The 24,116-nt window shown below is 41.1% G+C and overlaps 1 protein-coding gene across 1 annotated transcript; it reads left to right on the forward strand.

Annotated features, from left to right (window-relative positions):
• The first annotated feature begins 531 nt into the window (after positions 1 to 531).
• On the forward strand, positions 532 to 24,116 carry fgf11a (fibroblast growth factor 11a). Its single transcript, XM_025059597.1, has 3 exons — positions 532 to 977; positions 21,574 to 21,772; positions 23,482 to 24,116. Exons 1-3 carry the CDS (start codon positions 810 to 812, stop codon positions 23,622 to 23,624), a joined length of 510 nt encoding a protein of 169 aa, XP_024915365.1. The 5' UTR covers positions 532 to 809; the 3' UTR covers positions 23,625 to 24,116.

Genomic DNA, 24,116 nt, shown 5'->3' on the forward strand with positions numbered 1-24,116 from the left:
CAGGATAGAGACAAAGGGGGAGAGAGGAAGGGAGGGAGAGAGAGAGAGGGGTGATGTGTGACTAGTCTTCACTGCTGATGTTTCAAATAAACCTGTCCATCTGACCTGATCTGATTATTTCCTCTAATAGTGAATAAAAAAAGAGTTGTTGCCATCTGATAACTTAACATCCATTTATTTTGCAGGCAGAGCATGACTAAAATCGAGTTGTTTCACAAGAACACATGGCTCTGTGTTTGCGAACATATCGTACATACTCACGTATAAGCCAAATTTGAAACACCATAAAATAACCATCAAATCAGGGGTCGGCTTATAGCTGCATAAATACCAGCATTTTCCATCGATCACATCATAACCGATAATAAAAACACCAAGTCGAACATCAAAAATATCATTACACTTATATCAGACTGGTAGTCGGGTTAAAATGCATTCATGGAGAGAGCGCTGCACACGTTAGAAATGCAAAAGTAGAGAGACAGCGACTCAGCCAAGTCCACGTGTCGGGGTGGGGGGGGGGGGGGGGGGGGGTGAATTCAGAGCAGGCTCAGGAAATGTTGCTGTAATGTACTGTATTCACAAAGCGCTCTCTCTTCCTCTGTCTCCATCACTCCCTCTGTCTCTCCATCTCATTCCAGACTTGATCCTTTTAAATCTCCCTCACATAATCCCTCCCTCTCTTTTTCACACGTTTCCTACTTGAGCTTTTGACAGCTATACTGTACGACGGGGAGGATGAAATAGGAGACAGCTGGAAAGCAATTGTCTCCCTACGCCACAAGGAAAACTATCATTTAAGGAGAAGAATGACTGTCCTAACTTCCCTGTTATCTGATTCCCTGTCTTTTTTTTTTCTTTTGTTTTTTACAGTGCAGTTCAACTTGATTCCTGTGGGTCTCAGGATAGTGGCCATTCAGAGCACCAAGACTGGTCTCTATGTCGCCATGAACAGCGAGGGCTACCTCTACACTTCGGTACGGTCAGCACACACTGTAATCCTTCACAGCCAACACTGCTACACCACTATTTACTTCATTTTATGTCCAGCTTCACCTTGTACACAATACAAGAAGTGTGTAATATCACTGTACACCTTCGAGATGTGGCTCAAGATTTGGCCAGATAGAACTCCAGTGGGAATGTTTCTGACCTTTGCTGAATATCACACTGACCTTTGAGCAACGTTTTGCATTAGAATTTATACGAGCCGAAGTGGACGGAAATATCTTTATCCACAAAAATAAACAAACCTCTATACATGTTCTCATTGAAGTCTTCAAACGTCTGCAAGTGGTTTTATGGAATTTGCCTTTAAATGTTCTAACTAGGATGTCCGATAATATCGGCCCGATATTAGCGTAATTATGTAGTATCTGTATGAAGCGTTATCGGTTTTTCCTCCGATAATAAAAACCCGATAACACAATGTCTGGGTTTCGCGAAATGATTTGTGCCTTAAAAATAGTTTAGGGGATAAACGGATGTATATTAAAGTGAAAGTCACTAGATGGCAGCATTGCATCTCATTTAAATAATCTCATACTGATACAGTGGTTTGTACAGATAATTAGTAAGTATTACCAGGCCTATATCAGTATCGGTTGATATCGGGATATCGGCAAAACGTTTATGGCAGACATCCCTAGCTCTAACTGTTTGAGGGGTGGGGGGGGGACAAAACTTTAATCCTTTTATTAAGTACATTTTTAAAGTTTGTATTGAAATTTGATGTTGTCATTGGCTTCAAAATATGTTTTTGGACTGAGCATATACTGTAGATCACAATACAGTGATCAGTTGTGTGTCAGAACTTGTTGACCCACTTTTGTATTATAGTTGAAAAAGAAGACGGTTGTACAGGACAGACTGATAGATAATGCGTGCCTGTTATTCATGCACAATTGAGGGCGTTTTGTGTTTACGTCGCTTAATAAATGTATTTAGAAAGTCTCGTTCCATCATTCCGACGTACGCTGTGAAAACTCATCTAGTTCACATGGGAACTAGTTGGCGTGCACAGGGAATAATACTTTGTCATGCCGCAATGCACGCAGAAGACAATTTTGTTTACGTTCCCCAGTTGTACACCATACATTGGATTGTGGAACAATCACTTTCTTTCATTTGTGTTGTTGTTTGGGAAGTTTTCGCTCTTCCTTATAGCTCCATGCTGTAAGTGTAGCTGTGTGACAGAGATACTTATGTACAATACGTGAGTTCATTTACGAAAATTAAGCTAGGTCACGCTGTAGGAATTCCAAAGTAAGTTGGTATTTACCTATAAATATAGATTCCCTCTTTTATTCTGGTAAATTTGCTTTCATTTTAACACAAACGTGCGTTTCACAAGTTACGTCGCTCACTTTTTAATTTAAGTTACACAACGATTGCACCTGCTGATGTAATGACTCTAAGAGGTTGCTTTGCGATGAAGAGGTCATGAAATGTTGGAGACAAGACGGTAAAATACAGACGGCAGCAGGTAGCAGAGTGAACTCTGTCAGGAGGTGGAAGAAAAGAAAAACCTTCATTCCTCTCAAAAAAAAAAAAGACAAAGTCTATGTGATCCTGTTTGAAGTGTATCATGCGCTCACTTCAAAGTCTGCTGACACACACGAACACACACATACGGGCAGTGTCAAAGACGGGAGGTGTCGTGTTTCTGTCAGGTGGAATGATGTAAAACAAGGGCCAGGTAGAGAACGTAGACAAAACTACCCCCCCTGCTGTGTAGGCTGTATGTTAACATCCTTCTGTTTTCACACCCACGGTGATTAATTTCACTAGCGACAAACTGCAGCGATAGGCAACGGAATTCATTTTCCTTCCAGGTTTAAAGCCTGTTGGCTTCAGAACTCACTTCACCGCGACACATGAAGCAGTTTGAAGGTTTGCCGTCGACGCCTCAAAGTGATTGGACCAATATGTTAAATCACCACAGTACAAACCTGAAGTTAAATCCCACTGTGATTCTGTGAAATCAACCTTCCTGCAACAAGCCCTAGAAAAATTGGTCCTTGAATATGACTTTTCCACAGCTTGGACCCCCTCCCTCCTCTTGATGGTAAAAACCTGGCAGGCAAATGCATACAAATTTCAGGGGAAAGTTTGCTGGGGACACTCCTGACAGAGGGAAGGTGACCCATTTTTACTCAGGGAAAACCACAGGGAGAAGAGCAGTTGGAGAAACTGCTATGTGATGAGAAATATTGGAGGGCACGAGAAAGAAGAGCAACATTTTTTTTTTAATCAAAATGTTCTGCTCTTGTTATGTACAAATACAAAGACAGGGAGCGGAGGAGGATGGCACTTTTTATGGTCATTACCCCAAGGGTTTAATTGGAGGTAGAAAACAGGGAAAGTAGTTACAGAGTTTCGAAATGGAACCAGGCCAGAGGTCTGCCACCTTCAGGCGCTTTGCCTGGGCTCTCTGTAGAATTAAATGAAAAGTTTGTGAATGGATCACACTCACTCTGACTGTGCTTTTCAAACAAAAAATAATTTGATTAATTACCAATGCAATCAGCCAGCAGATGCAGCAGACCAATGACTCAACTATGACAGAAATCAAGTTTAAATCTAATCTGCTTCATTTTTAGCATGTTGCTAACAAAACATCATGATGTCACTCTCCTCTTATTCCCAACTCAGTTATTACGGATTAACCAGCAGTTTAGATACCGCACAAGGAGCAACCTTCAAATTTGTAACATCATGGGAATTTACCACATATATTACAGAGATGGCAATGCTTACAGAGACATATTAGCCAGATTAGTCTTATTGTGATCAGCCATGGGCCACAGAGTGGGTAGCATACTAGCCTTACAGCCAGTGTATCGGAGGTTCGAGCCTAGGCAGTAATGGATGTTCTTTCCCTGTAATGTTCTCACTAAGGATGACTCAATACAACTTTTTCATGTCCGATACTGATACTGCAACTCGGAATATCTGCTGATACCGATATCAATCCGACACCTTTCCTCCGGCATCACGCGTGCTGCAGTTGTTGAGGCGATAGTGTCCCTGCTATAGCAGGTTGCACAAAGTTAAGTTGATCATAGGGGTTAGGTGTCAGATCGCACAGTTCAAACTTGATATCGATCCCGAGTATTGGATCGAGCTATCCCTAGTTCTCACTGTGCGTCCTTGGGTTTTCATTCTGGATGTCCATAATATTCAGCCTTAATATGTTGTCCAAAAAGTCTTACCGTGAGTTTCAAACCAGATATCTCATCTTTTTATTTCCACTATGTCCTATTAAAACAAGGCAGCATATACTCATCTTTGCTGTTTTCTCATGAATTCCATCCATATTTATTTAAACAGAGACTAAAAATTTGGAAAGAAATAGATGATGTGTTACATATTGGTGAAGGTCGGACCCAAATGCAGCGCTTGAGAGACATTGATCAGGTGAAGGACGTTGATGTATTTAAAACAGTTTAACTGGAACTCACCAGAACAGCACCAAGTAGAAACAACAGCAACGAAGACAAGGAATCAGGAACAGGAATGCTGGAACAAAAAATGCAGGACCATTAACACTCCACAATCACAATGACCTGACAAGGACAGAGTGAGGGAGGGAGGTACACATACCCAGGGCACCAGGTGCCTAAAGTTAGGACAGAGTGAGGGAGGGAGGTACACACACCCAGGGCACCAGGTGACTAAAGTTAGACTAACGACAGAGACACTGGTGAGTGTGATCACAGCAGGGAGACAGACAGACTTCACCTCGCTTCATCATTGCATCATTTTTCAGTATTGTTTAACCATGTAATCCTACTGTTACTGGGTTCGAGGCAGTTTATTTGTAGTAGCCGAGATTTAAGAAGATAAATTAGACGGACATTAGAGTTTGTTTTTTTCCCTGCAGCGTCAGTGCGAAAAGGTTAACCAGAGTGAAGAGGTGTTTTCCAATTCATTTCCCAACAATAAGGAAGGCTCGGCAGCATCGGGGCTCCGGCTCCTGCTCAACATTAATCTTTCCTGGACTCCATGCTCCCCCTCGCACACACAGGCAGATAATTACAACACTTATTTAAAGGATTTGAAAACGAAGCACCTTGTCCCAGCTGTGTTTGCCAGGAGAGGCTGAGAGGAGAAGAGAAAAGTAGTTTCTCCAGAACCGTCATTAATCTTCATTTATCAGCTGCATTAATGTTATTAAATGCATGTCTCTGTTCAGAATTATTGGCATTATATTATATTATTATCCCCCCTCCTCCTCCTCCTCTTCCTCTACAGACGTCCACCTCCTCCTCCTCCTCCTCTTCCTCTACAGACACAGCTCGTCCACCTTGACAGGGAGGCATTCAAAATCCTGTCATTCCATATTATCATGACACTTGATGTTTAGAGAGGAGCTAGACACAGAGGCTACAAATGGATTCTTGGGAAATACAGAACCCCAGGTTTCATGTGGCAAAAGAGCTAGCACTTTGTAAATGGAGTGCACAGTATACAATAGGTCCTCAACTTAGGTCCGGCTCAGGTTCCTAGCAGCACTGCAACCTGAATTTTTGCCGTAAGTCGGATCTTACATATAATTACATATTACATCTCACAAAATATGTAGGAGAACTGAAGCTGTTGGTGAGAAAAACTATTGCTCTGACATGGAGTTAGTCACAGCCAATAGCAATTAGGTCAGCCAATAAGAAAAAAGTAAAAAGCATACCACTGTTTTTGAGGGAACAAGACTTTCTTAATAAACGTATACGTAGGGGATGTGGCGATGTAACGCCATAAGACGAGGACGTCGTACACCAAGGACCCCCTGTATAATGTATACGTGTGAATAGAGTGACTACAGTTTGAAGCACTTCCATCTGTTATAATAATATCTAAAAGACTAAAGACTAAATAAAACTAAAAGAATTGAAAGATAACATTGAACGTGAAAAATCTGGGATAATATCTAAAAGACTAAAGACTAAATGAAACTAAAAGAATTGAAAGATAACACTGAACGTGAAAAATCTTTTTTTTTTAATGTAACATGTATTTCTTATACAGCTTTTATTTACTATTTACACAATTCTTAAAATCTTGTGCACATTTTATTTTCCTATTTTCCTATCTCAAAGCAAAACATGTTGATGTTAATGATACTATATGCACAGGTTAAAAAGATTAAAGTGAAAATGCATGGTTTGCAAATGTACTTCAGCTCAATCTCAACGAAGTCGTTGAATGAAAAAGACAAGTGGGGATATGAGTTTGAAGCTCTAAATAACTGGTTGATGATTCAATAAAAGGTCAACAGAGGGGACAGCTTCAATTGTTCCCATTTAGTACATAGTTTCCCAAGAACTATTACACTGATGTTATACTAAGTGAGGTATGAGCTAAATTAGCCACAGAGAACCACAGCAGGTTAACCAAAGCAACCAAGCAGACCTGCTGTCCTGCAAGACGACATGTCCCATAAGCATTTTTTGTCATTCAGAAATTCCCTTTTCTTTTCACCTCTGTGAGGTCAGAGGTCAGACTAGAAAGGCAATCCTGTAGTTGGTGAAGATTGAATTTAATGACTCAGCTGGCGGAGCATTCATGCTTTACATCCTCAAGAAGTCCCTGTGGTGCGTTTAAAATATCAGAGCCACACTGCTCTCAAAGTACTTCAGCTGGCCGTGGAGGGGTTTTCTTGCTGCATGAATCATTGATCATTCACCGAGTATGGTAAACTCTCTAAACACTTAGGCGTTCACACAGCAATACTACACAAGCCTCAGTTTCTTTTACAGCAAAAATACACAGCAAAGAGTCACTAAAGCAAATACAATGAGTGAATGATGAGGTTAATTAACATCGTAAAATAAAATGACAGATTTTACAGAGTAAAATGATAGAGTTACTACAACAAAGTTTGGACAACAAACAACATCCACTAAACTGTTAGTGGATGCATAAAAAAGAGAGTGGGAGTGACGGGCTAAATGGTGAAGCCCCTGTCCTTTTGTCCTTACATGCCCCTCTAGTTTCAGTAGGATGAAACAACATGATAATAGAGGTGAGAAGGAGAACAGGGGAGTGAGTCACACTACAGCATTGGCCCTATCTGCATTAAAGCATCAGAATGTGCAGCACAGCCGTGGTTATTTTTCGCAGGCAACGGCTCACATTTACAAAATAACTGCTGCTATTTACAGAACGAACACTCCAGGCCTACTAATATGTATAATGTAAATGTTAGTGATGTGTATTCATGTGTGTGAATCTGTATTCAAAGCGTGGCCCTCTCAAACTCCTTCAGGGTAAAAAGCATGGCTTGACAATTTGACTGACAGCCCCGCCTGTATCTGAGCGGGAGCAATACCAAACAGTGCTGAATATGGTCGGCATCATCAGAGGGAGAGGGAGGAGGAGGAGGAGGAAGAAAGATGGCCCAACGGGAACGGACTCATAGTAAACATTACATTTCCGTTGGGAGCAAACCTTGCTTGGCCCCTCCATGCCCCCCCCCCCTCCCCTGCTTCCTGTCACCCTATGAACCCCTTTTACTCGCAGTATACATCCTTGTTTTAATGTGTCTCTTATCAGCAATCCTTGTCCTATCTTTGTCCTCTCCCTCTCCGCTCCTCTCTGCCGTCCCTTTCACTTCCTCTGTCCCCTTTTCAAAGTCACCTCTACCTTCTGACATTTCTCTCCTCCTGACATAACCCTCAGAAATGAGGGGAGCACTCAGAGGTATTAAAGCAACTCTTTCTTGTTTTGACTGTGTCTGTAGTGCAGCGCGTTTCCTTTGAATTGTGACATAAATTAAAGCAGCTCCCCAGACGCCCATAAAGAGATGTTATGCGATGTCTTCCGCGGAGATGCTAGCTCAGACAAACTGTCACAGCCAAAACAGTGCGAGGCGGAGGAAGTGGTGACTGTTAAGTTTTACTGGGGAATATCAAGGTAAGCTCTGCTAATAATGATAGATTTTAGATTAAATGTAACCAAGTTGTTTATAAGATCTAACCCTATGAAAATTCCTGAACTTTTATTTAAAATATTTACCTCTGCTTAAAAAAAAAAAATCTCTGTTCTGAATAGAGTTAGGAATAGAGTTAGGCTGCCGTCAGCTGATCATAATAAAGTGCATTTCAAATGTTAACATCACCAAAATAAACAAGAACTGCTGAGGGGCTGCTGTAAATGTGTGCGCTGCAGGACAGTGTGATATGGAGCTCTCCAAGGTGCTGATCCTACAGCAAAGAGGCAGTTTTAGGGAGCTGTCCAGGGTTCTGACTCTCTATCCTATTAACTTCGCGGCAGTAATTTAAAACTGCCACTACAGGCAGAAAGTTTCAAGTCGGGCTAAAGCGACCCTGTGAATGTCTACAATGTTTCTTAGTGTAGATGCAGCGGCATAAATGTAAGTGCTAGTGGAGTGAGACAATAAATCAGAGGGTGTGGGGAGGAATAAAGTCAAATCACTTGTCTCATTGCTCTGAAATAGCCGTGCCAATCGCGGTGATGTATGTTGACAACAGCTCCACCAATGGAGAGTGGCTTTTCAAGGAAATTAAACTGTTTTCCTGGTGGTGTAAAGCAGCCATTCCTGACCACTGTGCTGCGGCACATTAGTGTGCTGTCACAGATCGTCAGCTGTGCCACTGAAAATGACTCAGTGTCACCCAATTGGTCTGAAAGGTATTATTTATTTTGTGCATATAATTTTTTGGCATTGAAAAGCAGGGAAATCAAATGCTAATTCACAAAGTGGCAGCAGATGGTTTCCAAAACAAAACAAAACAAAAATAAAGATCTTCGTGAGTTTCTTTCTTCAATTCCTCCACTTTGTGCTCAACTAAACAGAACACGTTCCACAGTGTTTAATTAGTAAAATGTTTAACCATACTTTATATTTATTTGCTCTGACATTTTTATTGCTGGTGCTGAATGTACAATATGTGCAGCAACTTAAAGTAATTTTTATAAAATGTAATTTCCTTTCAGCTAAACTAATGTTTTTTTAACAGTCCATTTGCTAGGTAAAGTACTACAAACTGAGTGAAGGAAGAGAACTCCTGATGTACCAACACCTCTCAGCGGGTCATTAACTGATGGCTGATGGGTAAATTACCACAAGTAATAATGGATGTGCAGCTGTGTGAAATTACCTATTCATAACGCCTGTACCTGCAGACCATTAGGAAAGGAAACTTTAGCTTAATATTAAACCGAAAGATACAATATTCTCACCAATACACTTTTAGACATTACCTACCTATGAACTTATTTTCATGAGTGCTTCTACACAAAGAGGCCTCACTTACAGTATGAGTCAATGAGTGCAAAAATGCAGCAGCGACAGAGTTAGTAGTTAGTATGAATTAAAACATCAGTTGAGTTTTGCAAAGATCTGGGGAGATATTCTACAAATTAGAGGTGAAATCTGGCTAGAAACTACAAATTTCCAACACTTTCAGTTGAAAGTTGAATAGACGGAATGCTGCCAGAGATGAAAAAGAACATGAAAACAAACTATCCAGGCAGTATTAGGACCTTATATTAAGAATTATTCAGGTCGTCACATACCTCTGTTTCCCACAGTAGCATTAGAAGCAAAGAAACATGAAGATGTAACTAATTAGATCACTGGACTTTGTTGTGCTGTTGATTTGACCCCTTAATTAACTTAACTGAAGTACCACCTCCAAACAATACTCCTCCGCCGGTACTCTACAACAGTACATTTGTACTTTGTTTAAACACTGGAAGCACCTTCTCGTATAGTACGTGATACATTTAACAGCCTGTACTGCAGTACGTCCTGCATGCATGTATGACTTTGCAAAAGCCGTGCAGGAAAACTGTCAAGCTAACTCCGCGCATTTTCCCCAGAACAAACTTCCTTCTTGCAAGTCTCGACGGAGAAGGGACCGGCTCAGTGTTACACAACACGGTGTGATGATGAATGTGGTAACTCTGGGTATAACCAAAGACCATCCATCCTAATTAACTGGATCTGTTAGACGCGGCATTGCGGTTTCACAGCCTCAAAGTTATAAGAACAGCTCTACTCAGGTTAAAGACTTCAGAGTAATATAGTGAGCTTCAAGACACGGTAGAAGTGTTCGTACACGGGCATGTCTCGCTGTAAGTGTGTCAGCTGTTTACTTAGATGTGAAACTCCGTCCCCAGTCATCTTCCTCCTCAGTGACCCACATTCTGCCTGTTCTCCTTTTTCTTGTTGTTTCATTTTTTTTCCCACCCAACAATATCTTGTTTCTCTTGTTCTACAACGTCCTTTACTCTGTGCGACATTGGTCATGTGAGCAAAGGTGCTCCCTATATAGCAGCCCGTGCCTCCAGGAGTCTAAGTAGGAGTCCCCAGTGGAGTGCTTAGAGGAGGGAAGGCAGGAGCAGAGGAGAGAGAGACAGGAGAGGAGGCAAAACTGAAGCAAAAATGTTGAAAGAGGCCAAATCATCACAAAAACCTGATTCTCTAAGATTACTGCCCAACCGGAAATTAGACACCCTGGTGAACTGCTATGGCAAGCAAACTGACTGCTGTAGTCAGTGGGAACACACTGTTAACTCAGAGTTTCTTGTTATTCTCCTGGTGGTAGGACAGCTGCTGCCTCTGGCATTTTGTTTGCAGGAGTGTACATTTCATCATCTCACCAAAAAGGGGGGAAACTACCTTTGCTAACAAGCCCTGCTGCCGGGCTTTCTAAAGACCTGGTACAATGGATTCAATCAGATTATTCAAAAAGTAGGGCGCCCTCCTTCTTTTGAGGGTGGAGACTCAGATTTAAAATAAAACAGATTTGTTTTACTCAGAGTCACTGTATGAGAACCAGCATTTAGGATCTAGTGCAGGAATCCCCCACTAACTGCTGCCCATAATGGATTCAATGTGTCTTTATATTATATAGGAAACAGGCCCAGAAATGTCAAGTAGGTTGTATTTTGTTTTTACATAAATCGAATAATAAATAGAAACAGGCCCAGAAATGTCAAGTAGGTAGTATTTTGTTTTTACATCGAATAATAATGGCACCAGCTGGTCAACAGCAGTACTGCGGCAAAGAAAGGGTCTAAAGCAGGAGTCTCACACTCGAGTGAACTGAGGGTCACTGCTGCCACCATCAGTTAATTCAGATGGCCACATGAGTGGACAATGTTCAGTACAAAAATGTGATTTTGGAGTGTTCTTAAGAAGGATTTTTCTTTTCACAATAAAGGCATAAAAGTAAACATTTCATTTGAACATGCTGCCTTTATAAGAAAGCTTGTTGTGTTTTTTTTTCTTTGTTTGTTTGTTTTTGTGTGTGTGGGGAATTGGGGGTGTGTCAACCCTGTTGGGATATAGAAGAGGGTGCACGGCTAAAAAGTTTGGGAACCATTGCTTTAGTGGAAACAAAAACAAATGAACCCAAGTTCATACTGTATTTATCATTAACAGCTAGTTGTGAAGCCGCATGTGGGGGTTTAGCTGGCCAGAAGTGGCGGACCTTGAATTTGACATCCTCGGTCTGAACAGCAACTCCCTAAAAAATGTATTCTAGAGAGTGCAGAGACTCTGGGATGATTTAAATATCTATCATATTGTATATATTTATTCATATATTAAATATATAAATATATGCACAGTTACACGACTCGTATTAACCTTACAACCAATTTGCGCAACAACTATATTTACTGAACCTCCTACACTGTAATTATATCTGTAATTACACAGTGGACGGCCGTGTCTGTATGTCCTCCTTAAAAGCCCATGAAAACAAACGGCTTTTTTTTTTTTCTTTTTCCTGCTTCTCTTGCTTCCCATCAGTGATTTGCAGTAGTGGGTCACAACCAGAGCTGTGTTCGTTTATCCTCCAACCGCAAATCCACAAAGTCATCCGGCAGAGAAAAAGTTTTACTTTGTCCAACTTTCCCAATGTTAACTGCAGAGACTTTGGCTAGAAACGGTTCCAGGTATTGGCCCAATTATGTCTGCCTCTGTCAGATTGTTTATACCTGGCTGAACATGTGTGTTTGTGGGATAGTGTCAGGGTTTCTAAATTGCACAGGGGACTGCGTGGGTGTGTACCGGTTGGTTGGCTTGGTGTGTGTGTGGACACCTTTGACTGCGTTCCCTAACACTGCCCCTCCATTCCCAGCTACAATCCCTATCACTCCTCTCTCTGTCACCACCGTCTCCGTCTCTCTACCCCGGGGCTTTTCCAGAGCACACAACTAATAAAGTGGGCCAGGTCCACAGCTGAACACTATTTTTATCAGAAAGCAATTTTCAGGAGGTGCCCACAGGTAAGTGGGTCCCAGCGTGCCAGACGATGGAGCCATGACAAGGAATTTCCCCCCCGCCATTAACCTCTGCCGAGCCGCTCTGTGACATCCTGGTCGGCAAGGAGCACGGCACAGCCAGAGCAGAGCGCTGCATCAATAGGCCATTTTATGTTGGGATAGGTGAGGTTAATATCAGTGACTGGCTGATGTTTGGACTTGAACATCTTTGTAGGTATTTCTTTTTAATCTGTGCATCTTTTAACCTGATGCAGTTGTTGGGGAATTAGGACGAGACGTGTTTTGATCAGATACAGTATATAAAGGTACTTCAGAGGTGACTGAGACAAGAGAGCGATGATGAGGGGGTGTGCAGCGTTCAGGAAGTGTACGGCCAGATGGATACACGCAGTCCATATGGCCTCTTTCTAGATGCAGCTGCTCTTTGTGACGCTGGAGAATGGGCCTTTTTTTGTATTTTCTTCCTTTTCATGATAGTTATCATCAGAAAGCAAATTATGCTTTTCAGTTGATGTAATTGGCTACCATATTTTCTGGACTATAAGTCACACTTTTTTCATCCTTGAAGTTTGCTGAGTTTGAGGCTTATACTCGGGTGCGACTTATATATTAAAATATATAATTTCACGTTTGTTATTTTCACACTGACAGCCGCTAGAGGGCACTCTAGGCTTGTGTACTAGTATCTACTACTCCTGTGCCACTAAAAATGTACATGTTCGTGATTTTTACAGGGACAGCCGCTAGAGGGCACTCTAGGCTTGTGTACTAGTATCTACTACTCCTGTGCCACTAAAAATGTACATGTTCGTGATTTTTACAGTGACAGCCGCTAGAGGGCACTCTAGGCTCATGTACTACTGACTCTAGGCTTGTGTACTAGTGTCTGCTTCTCCTGTACTGCTGAAAATTCTAGAGGGCACTCTAGGCTCATGTACTAGTGTCTGCTACTCCTGTACTGCTGAAGATGTGTTGCTATCTTATTTGACAAAAACCGCTAGAGGGCACTGGTGCAACTTATATATGTTTTTTCTTCTTTATTATGAATTTCTTGGTCTAGTGCGACTTTTAGTCCGGAAAATATAGTAATTGAGATCCTGGTAAAGACATCGTAATGGAGCATATACTTTGGACATCACAGTCAGTACTTCATGCTCAAATTGCAAATCTGATGTAAACAATAAGATAAACAAAGAACTACAAATAATCTGCTTTTGAGATCATACTCTAACTTTGACCTTGAGCATTTCGGGTGTAGGCATGCATTCAAACATGGGCAGAGTATCAAACTAGCACACTGGTTATCATCTAGAGAAGAAAAAGGAGAAACAAAGCCAAATTTACAAATTTTACAAATGCAGAACAACCAAGATAAAATTGTATTTATTGTGAGTACATAAAATAAAATCCATTCTTTAATATGAGCTAAAATACTGACCACAGAAAGAGTAACCATTGGTTAATCTGATGGGTACAGTACAGACCAAGAGCCATCTCTCTCCTGTACGTCTTAGTCTTTAACAAAAACATTCTTTCCAAAAACTACTAACCTGAGAGACTGAGGAACCTCCAAGCCATTTTTTTCTCACATAATTGTTTAAAAAACAAGTTCTGCTCTAAAAAGGCTTAAGAAAAAACTGTATTTTACAGTTGAAATGTTTATTTTCATTTTCATTTTTAATTTAAAAAAATTGTGTTGCTATCTTATTTGACAAAGATATAAATGTATCTGGGATAAACCGGCAATTTTGTACATCTGATATGGTTGCTAAGGGAACAGTCTTGTAGTGTTAGCATAACTTTGATGCTAAAAAAAGTAGCACTCAAGAGTTTCAGTGTCAGTTTCAGTTTAAACAGATAACACAGTGTTTAATAAGGCCATAAATATGAGCAGGAGGATGTAGGAGTGATATGTTCCATCTTTTGCAAAACACAAAAATCTAACATAACAAAACCTTTAGCATAAACGTAGCTGATGGCTGACACAGGCTTTTCCCTTCTCCCTGCGCGCACACACACACACACTTTTTCTGTCATCTCCTGTCCCCTGACCTTCCTCACCTACTTTCTCTTTCCGTTAGACTCAGCACACTTGTTTCCTTACCTCTGACTAACCTCCTCTGCTTCTTCTCTCACGCACACAAACACAGACAGTGAGCGAGAGGGATGAGTGTATCTCCGCTGACGTGGTGACAAAAGCAGACACGAAGAAAAAAAAAATTTGCAGGGAGGCAAATTTAGAGGAAGGCGAGAACTAAAGACTGAGAGAAAGGGAGGAGTTAAAGGAGGGAGCCGGAAGGTGACAAGAGGTTATTTCTGGTTCCCTTTGGAAAATCCCCAAACGCACACTCAAGTTCTGGCAGAGTCAAGGTGAGACGCAGAGAACATCCCTTCCTCCTCCTTTCCCTCTTCACCTTTGCTCACCTGCCTGCACCGTCTCCATCTGTTCTCATTACACTGCATGTTCGCAGGCGGGTGTGTGTGTGTGTGAATGGTTTTACATCTCCGCTAATTTATCACTTTTTTTGCCTATCCTCCTGCACAGTCAAACGTGGAGACACATGGAGGTGTAATCATGTGTGTGTGTGTGTGAGTGCCTTCTTTTGGGTGGGGGAGGCCATGTCATGACAGTGGAATATCAGTCAGCAATTTGACCAAAAGTTTATCCCATTAGTCCACGTCACTTTTAATTGCCAGCCATTGACCTTGAGAACAACCTTAAAAGCAGCTTCACTACGGTATTAAATCAAGGTTTTATTCAAACTCCTAAATCTGGGGTTTAACCCGGGCAGAAGTCATATTTAAATATTGCCCTTTTAGTTTGACAGAGCCTTTCGCTACCAATGTTTATTACGTTAAATCTTTTCCCATTTTCTGATGTAAATCTAAGAAAGCAAAATCTAATAAAACCCCCCTCTATGCGTAAAATGTACCTTGATATTTTCCATATAACACTAAGCTATTAAAATAATAGACACGTTTTGATGTTAAATATATGTAGGTTGACGTGAACCGAGTGGCCAGATGGTGGTGTTTGGGCTCTGTTCTACTTCCACTCCTTCAAGTGTGAGCATCAGTGTTTCGGCAAATGGCTAGATTTTACAACTGATGTCTCCATGATCTGCCAAACATCACTATATCAGATCTCCATAGGCTGGTAGGAATCATCAGGGGTCCTTCACTGGGGGCCACATCAGCAATACAGTTCCGCTTGCAGGGCCGGTTGTAAAGGGAAGACTGTATAGATCAGGGGTCCCTAACCCCTGGTCCGCAAATTAGTACCAGTCCATAGGTCATTTGGTACCGGGCCACAGAGGGACACAGTGAAAAACTGTACTTAATTTTTACTAATTTACTCCATTAAAAGAAGTATTAAATATCAATCAATATCAATTCTTCCTTTATTTAAAGATAATCTGACAATAGTTAAAAATTATTTGTTACTGATACAAACAGAATAGAGTCTAAACGATGTTTTACTTTGAAAATGTAATGATCCTTCAATCAGCTCAGCACCTTGGTACCAGTCTGTAGTAACAGGTGGTACTGGCTGACCAGTCCTTGGAACAAAGAAGGTTGAGGACCACTGGTATAGATGGAACTACTCCATCACAGACTAATACATGTTTCTGCAATTGATTATTAGTTATTCAAACTACAAATATTGTTCACTGCTGCGTTATAAGAAAAAACTTTAATTTCATAGTTTAAGAAACTGCTGCATGGACTTAAAAAGGATCTCGCGGGCCACACAAAATGGTTTGGTGGGGTGCATTTGGCCCCCGGGCCTTGAGTTTGACACGTATGAACTAGATGAAAATACATGAGAACCAAGAAATTAAAAATATTTTTAATCGATCTCCATTATTAATTAATTACCCCATTTTTAATCGATCTCCATTATTAATTACCCTTTTTAATCACTCTTATTTATCTTAGAATGGATGAACTAATGTTATTACTAATGTTTAGTCATTAATATTCTAATATTAGAATAGATAAAATTGTTTTTAATAAATAATATATTTATTTTACAATCTATTGAGCTGTTTTTAATTACTAATATATTTATATTACGATGGATGAATTTGCTTTTAATCACTAATATATATTTATATTGCAACACTTGGTCTGGGTAGTTGCTACACATTCTCCAAGTGAAGTGGTGTGAGTTCCCCAGTATGGGCCCGTAATCAGACAAAGTAATCATACTTTGATTACTTGGCATTTGCTCTGCTTCCTCCCGGGGCCCCCGCCCCCTACCTTGGGCATCACCGGTGCTACAGACCTACCAAATGGATATCATTTTTGCACGTCAAACATTGTTATCTTAGCGTGAGAAAATCAGAGTTTCTGTTGAAAGCAGTCAAACGCCCTTTATTCCATAATGCTGAGCGATTGCCTGTGGGGCCACATGTTGTCCATGCATAAATTAGTAAATGATAATTACTTCCATCTTGAGATAATTATTTTTGTAAGCTTCTGTGATGCTTCCTCAGCTGCGTGTCCTCGATTACAGTCATTTACGTGCCCTGCTCGTTCGCTCCGGCTGTAATCAGCTACTTTAGCAAACAGGCGTCTGCTGGAAACTTAAAGTCTCTATTCCATCGAAATCTGGTTCGCCTTTGGTTTGGTTACATTTTGAATTTAACTCCAGATCATGCCTTTGATGGGACGAGGCGGTGCAATTATACCAGAAATCATACTTTGTGACATTTAAGTGCCATAAACCGGAAACTACATCTGCCCAGATGAGCACAAAACCCCACTGAAGCAAATGCTTCAGAGGAGAAAGAAAAACATTTCACAAATCACAGCCAGTCCAATATATTTTTATAACCCGGCAATCCCCCTGCAGGATATTTTTTATGACACTTTCTGTTTTATTGGACTGGAGTGGAGAGACAGAAGGTGGAGATCAGCGAGAGGGAGGCTGAAGATGTGAGGTGACAGACGAACAGTTGACGAATATGGTTTTTTCACGTCTCAGCAGATGCTGTGATTTGTGACGTGCAAAGTTAAATACTTTTATCCAATAAAGTCTTCAACGTGGCACGACACGAGTCACGCGTCGAATATATATTTATACATTTTCGGGATGATGTGGGCTGCATGTCGGTGCTTTTTCTTTAGTTGTTGCCTCACAGAAAGAAGGTCACTTGTTTGTTTCTAATTTTGGACTTTCTCTGTGGAGTTTATGAGAATATTTGGATTGTCAGAATTTTAGAAGAAGCTCAAAAGTAGCTCAAGAAAGAGACAACTTTTATTGTGCTTATGGCAAACCCTTAGCACAGTTGGTCCAAAACTTTTTTTTTTCTAGCAGTGCCCTCTTTTGGAGATAGGACTATTGTCAATCATCCACATTCCACACACATACATTCTCTACTTTGGCTTCTGAATGCCACAGAACTCCAACCCCCAAGCCGCGGATTGGAACCAGTCTGTGGGTCAGTTGGTGCCGGGCCACACAGAAAGAATACATAACTTACATTATTTCTGTTTTATTTAACATCTGATTCCGATCGATGTTTTATTTTGAAAAATGATCAGATTATCTCCACCTCCTTTCTATGACTCGAATAAAACTTAAGAAATCAGTGCAATGCCATGACTCTGTGACAAAGAAAAACTGAAGAGCAAAAACCTCTTTATCTGTCCTTGCCTTTTTGTACCCCCTTTGGGACACGCCCCATAAATTGGGAGCCCTGTGTGATAAAATGACAGACGCACAGCATCTCAGGTCACCGCACATCAGTTTCCTTTTTTTTATTATCAATAAATGACGAGATTAGTTGTAAGTATAACCGCTTGTACAGGAGACACCATAACATTGCTCTGTGAGAAAAAAAGGCCAGATGTACGACACAACACACACCTGCACGCCATGTCAACAACACACACCTTATAAAATAATTCTCCCTCCTTGATGTAGTCGATAAGTGTCTGTAACTAGAAGACTTTGGATCAAACCGTGGTTCCCTAAAGGCAGCTGGTGAGGTGGTTATAGGTTTTCCTCTCTCTACTGTGTCCTGGCTGTGCTCGTCCAATCAAAGCCTAATCCAGGAATTTTTTTTGCTGCAAAAATGCCTATTGACTTTTCACAGAGGTCTTACGTGGAATCAATTTCCCAGCTGAGTGCATGGGAGGCTCAGTGGACAATGTCAGCCATGTGCCTTTGAGCAGGGATGAATAATGTGTTTAGGTGTCAGCGGATGGAAATGAGACAGCAGCTCAGTGTATGTGTCATTGAGGGATGAACAGAATAATCCTGGTAAACTATCCATCTCTACATCTTCTTTTTTTTTCTTCGTGTCAGTCTCTTTCCTCCCTGTTATCAAGCCTAGTCCCCCTCCCACATCCGTCTTTGAGTGATGAGGTTTGCAGCAACTTCATCAGTCACCACTTTGTGTGTGTATGTGTGTGGTCCCCCCAATAACGCTCAGAAGACATGTTACATGTTTGCCACAACAGGACTGCATCAAGTTTAACAAAGGTTTTTTTTTTTTACCTAACCTTGTAGTAATCCTTTTATTCCTCACTTTTTCCATCCGACTTCTTCTGATCCGTGTTCTAAGGAAAAAATGTATAAAAAAAAATTCTGTGTGCGCAAGCAAAAGTTCCAGCTGCTAACAAGCTCAGGAGGTTGTTAGAAGCTGAAGTCGCCCCAAAAATTGGACTTCTCTCCAGTCTCCCTTAATGACTGGAGAGCTGCAGTGGATTTTAACACAGTACTCAGTGTGTAGCGGTGAGTGATCATGAGTTTATTTCAGAGCAGCACCGGCGGCATTAGTGACAGGGGCTGGAAATGTCTATGTGTTTACAGCAGCACCCGCTGAACAGAGAAGGCACTGCACGTCTAAACATGGTGTTCTGAAATGAAGGAAAATTGATGCTTTGGTATCTGAAATCTATTTTTTTATGTATAATAAATCAATTCTTAGGGAATAATTTACCAAAGTCGCAGATGTAAAAGCAGCAAAAGAATGCATTCATTTCTCCTCTCATGTATGAGGTGAACAACCTGCATGCAAATCGTCAGTGATGCTGCCGGGGATTTCAGTCAGTGTGGCACCATCACACCCATTCAAATGACATGAAATATTAACGGCATATTTTACAAGATGCAATGAATTGAAATACTCTGGATGGAAAACTACATTTAGTTCATGTCTGCTCCTTGTTGTCCGCCGTGTTCATGTGCATTAGCATTCATTCATTTGAAAAACTGTGTGTTATTAATATTCAACAGCACTTTAGAATGAGAAATCATCTTTATGGTATTATATTAAATAAAGTACTACTGTTCTAATGTGGGTTTTTTTCAGTATTTTTGCAGAAAAAACAAAAAAACCAAATATACACGTCATTTAATCCTGAATAACTGTGTCTTTAAATCATGCAACACAGGCCTTGCAATCCTTGAACAATCAACATTCGATCTGCACACCTTAAAATATGATGAAAAAACTGATGGAAAAGAGCCAAATTACTTACAGTTGGTTGCAAAACTACTCAGATTTTACTTTTGATAGAAACAGTAAGTCAGTGTTTTTCAACCTTTGGGTGGTGAACCTAAGTGGGGTTTGCTGGAATTCAAAAGAAAGCCATCTAAAATGTGTAGTAGTTGATAAAAAAAAAACAAATAAACAAATAACAAACTAAACCTGAAACACACTAGAAAACAACAAACTAAAGCTGAAACACACTAAAGAAAATACATTTCAAATTCAACTTTTCTTTGTTTGTCAAAATGCACTGTTCAACGCATTTGTCCAATGAAAATAATGGCCCTGCAGGGATAATGGTGACTGTATATTTGTTTTTAAAAGAGGAATTCTGCAGAAAATTTTTTTTAAAAAATGTAAAAAAAAAAATGTATCTTAGGTCAAATTTTGCGAAGCAGAAAGTGATTTGTTGTCTGATTTTTATTTAATTCTCCAGTATTTCAGCTTTAAGTTTATTCCCTGAATTCTAACAGTATTTTACCACATAAACATTACAATCAGAAAAACAACAAAAACAAAACACATGCTGCTTCTTCTTTTTACATCATGTTAGCTGTAGTGTCTAACAGTTTGTGTCTCCTCCGTGGTTGGTCTCCTAGGTAGATAATGACTAATCAAGTGCACCGTGGTATGATAATGATACAGACGCACACGGTTAGACATGGCGTGGGGCAAACGTTGGATATAAGAACTTTGAGGGAGTCCTTCTCGAGATACATGTGTGTGGAAAGAGAGAGAGTGAGCGGGAGAGAGAGAGCAGTGGGAGTCAAATCTGACTGCATTGCAAACAGAAATAATAACAGTAATCTGAGGACACCTCTGCAGACAATCAAGACTTTTGGCTTCCCGACTGTGCTATTAGAGTTAGTTAACAGTCGGGCCACAAGAACGGCTGGCTTAACTAAGTGGTAAATGTAATTAAAGCGTGGGCGTTGCAGTCAATGAAATCACCTTGTTCGTGCGAGCTACAATTAAAAGAGGCAGTGGCGGAATACGCAACGCCCGCGACGGCGAACGAGCAGAAAGAAAAAAAAAAAAGGAAGAGCTAGAAGGTGCAGAGCAGATGGTGAGGAGGGTAAGAGAACGCAAACTCCTTATTCAGGCCTTTTCTTGCTCACCCGTCATATCAAGGCTCCAAATCAATCCTGCAAATTGGTTTGTTCCTTGACAAGGTTACCAAATGACGGAAGGGTGGAGGGAGCCGAGTGCGGAAGGAGAGGCAGAATGTGAGATCGAGAGGGAATATGTGAGAGCTGTAACAAGAGAGAGATGAGCGGGGAACAAGGGAGGAGGGGTGTCCTGGTGTTGACATATTGTCTAACGTGGAGATGAACAGTTGTGTGTGTGTGTGTGTGTGTGTGTCTTGGCCTACGTTTGCTCGAGTCGAAGGCCGACTGCGAGGTCATTAAACTGTGGAGGGGGTGAAGGATGCGGTTGATTGTTGTTTGTTACAGGTAAACTGAACCAGCTGAGTTATGGCATCTAAACTCTGGAACCACTCTGTTCTGTTGTGAGTAAATGGATGCCCCTCTGTGTATGTGTGTGTCTTCGTGCACACACACGTGTGTGTTTCTAGGCTGTTTCTTGATGCAACGGCAAACACTCCCTGTCACGATGAAATGTTGCGCCCATTTCCTCCCATTCCCAGCTGTACCCTGCAAAATTGGGGAGTAAATATATAAATAATGGAACAGATAAAAAAAAAAAAAAAAAAGACGTGCGCTCCGAAAAAGGCTGACGGTTCTGAGGCTGCTCTGACCTGACGTGGGCGCTGTTTCCCTCTTTTTTGTGTGTGTGTGTATTTCAGGAACACTTCACGCCGGAGTGTAAGTTCAAAGAGTGTGTGTTTGAGAACTACTACGTGACCTACTCGTCCATCCTGTACAGACAGACCCAGTCAGGACGGGCGTGGTACATCGGCATCAACCGGGACGGACAGGTCATGAAGGGGAACCGGGTGAAGAAAACCAAGGGAGCTGCTCACTTCCTGCCCAAACTCATTGAAGGTATGACACTGGAGCGAGAGCATGAAGTACGGCACAGTACTTCAACTGTACTACTGTATATACTGCTACAGTTTGGAACGAACACACTGACCATAGAACTGAATAGAAGAGCAGCCCTAACAAGGATGTCTGATAATGGCGCAAAATGCTAGAATAGCAAAATGCTAATTAACATTATACCAGTACTGTTAAAATTAACACGTTATCTGCGTAAGTGTTGCGTCGATTTCAGGGTCCATTAATTTATTCTCATAATTTGCAGTCGTTGAACATGGCTTTTGAAGACACTAAAAAACGAAAACACATTGAGCTTAAAATACGACCTCCTTCCCAGCATGAACATGTGGAGGCTTCAACTTCAGGTGAGACAGCTGCCTCACAGTGCAAGGCAGTGAGATGGGATGGATCAGCAACTCTATGAAGTAGAGCCACATGATCTTCATCCTTAAAGACCTTTTATTAAATATACCATTATTACCCTAAGTACATTTTTAAAGTACTACAGTAGGTAGAACTCAGTGAAAGCAAAACATCTTCCATCAGCTTCAACAGAGGCGACAAAACAACCCTGTCCTAGAACCAGACCAGGGTTTTGGAAGTCTCTCATAGCAGGCTTGACTCCAACGAAGAATAAAATGTGTCTGTGTTGGCAGAAATAACAACTGCCAACACAGACACACATCTGCCACACACGCAACTGGACATGCTTATATAGAGTAAAAAAGTCACTCCATTTAAAAGTATTGACCTGAACATCGCTTAGAAACAAGTAAGTGTTTCCACCTCAGTGTGACTCCTATTAATCAGGAATGAAAATAGCAACAGCACCTCGGTGTCATAGCATTCAAAATGATAGATCCACATCTCTTGTGTGCAATTAAAGGATCAGCATTACCAAACTAAATATGTTTCACTTTTGTTGTAAGCTTATTACTAAAAGTGTATGAATAGACATTCTAATGTGGACTGCAGTACATTTGGTTCACATTTGCTCTGCATATGCATTATGTCCATAATTTAAAATAGAGTTGTAGTGTAAAAAAGAAGCTGCTAAAATATGCTAAAAAATACTCATGGATATTTTTGCTTCATATGAACAAATACTAGATAAAGATGTACTGCAGATGAACTAGTACAGTACCAGGTATATGTGTACTTTTTGTATATGGGGTTGTGTACACCTACATCTTTGATGTAGTTAGCTTTACCTCTGGAAACGTACATTCTAGAAAAAATCAGAAGCAAATGTCGTAAAGAGAAGTGGTGTCGAATATTTTTGCCATTCGTTGCCATGGTAACACCTCAACGCCTGAAGTTGGGCAAATGCACTTCTCAGGTCCTCAGAGATGACACTGTGACCTACAGCATTGTTTCCCAAAGACTGGTTTGCGACCCTCAGGTGGATCGCTAGAGATCTTTTTTTTGGGGTCGTCTCGCATCATGTTTCCCAGGAGTTTATGAATAATGTCTATTGACTTGGGTCGCAAAGGTTTGTGACTTTTAAAATATGGGTCCCCAGGAAATACGTTTGGGAAACACTGACCTACAGTATCAAGATGCACTTCTATTATTAGCCTACGCTGCCTGCAGTTATTGTTAATAAAACATGAAGGATTTAGTGTATCTGCATTTGTATATCTCAATACTGTAATATTAAGTATAAATAAATATTAAAAAATGTATTGATTCTGACCGTTCTCTCTCCCCAGTGGCCATGTACAGGGAGCCCTCTTTACATGACGTTGCTGAGCAGAGCCCGCCCAGGAAAACGCCCAAGACCTCTAGTGACTCGCCAGTTCATCAGAACGGCAAGAAGGACCCTCAATCCAAAACTAAAACCTCAACCTCGTAGCGCTGAGAGACACAAGAGGTGGGGGCGGTGGGGGCGTGGCGGTCGAAGTTACAGGACACCAGCTAAAACCCGAACAGGGCTGTCAGGGCTAAGCCAACCCTCTCACCCCTCCTAAAGCCGGGAGAACTCTGCAGTTCATGGATGAACTGGTGTGAAGCAGGAACAGAAGAGCAGAGCTGGGACGTGTGAAGCTGGCCAATGGGAAGCTCTCGTCTTTACCTTCACAGATGCTCAGCCACACCAGCTACCCACAGTCCTATGTCACGTATCCAAGCCTGGGATGAAAAAGCAATAACTCCATAAAAGAGCATCGTAAAGCAGCGTGTTGAACCATGTGCAGAAATCACCCACGAGTGCACACACACACACACACACACACATACACACACACAAATGCACGCACACACTTGATGTAATCAGAAACAAACGTCCAGTCATCTGAACATCTGAGATAAGTCGTCTGGGTTTTACTACAGCAGTCAGTTCTTTCCT

The sequence above is a fragment of the Cynoglossus semilaevis genome, chromosome 1, assembly GCF_000523025.1.
Source record: "Cynoglossus semilaevis isolate Cse_v1.0 chromosome 1, Cse_v1.0, whole genome shotgun sequence".
In the NCBI taxonomy this organism is placed as follows: Eukaryota; Metazoa; Chordata; class Actinopteri; order Pleuronectiformes; family Cynoglossidae; genus Cynoglossus; species Cynoglossus semilaevis.

Bases quoted from the DNA above. Each gene is read 5' to 3' on its own strand.
- fgf11a (XM_025059597.1), top strand. From the start codon at position 810: ATGACTGTCCTAACTTCCCTGTTATCTGATTCCCTGTCTTTTTTTTTT. The intron at 978-21,573 runs GTACGGTCAGCA...TGTGTATTTCAG, and splicing joins AGGGCTACCTCTACACTTCG to GAACACTTCACGCCGGAGTG. The intron at 21,773-23,481 runs GTATGACACTGG...CTCTCTCCCCAG, and splicing joins CCTGCCCAAACTCATTGAAG to TGGCCATGTACAGGGAGCCC.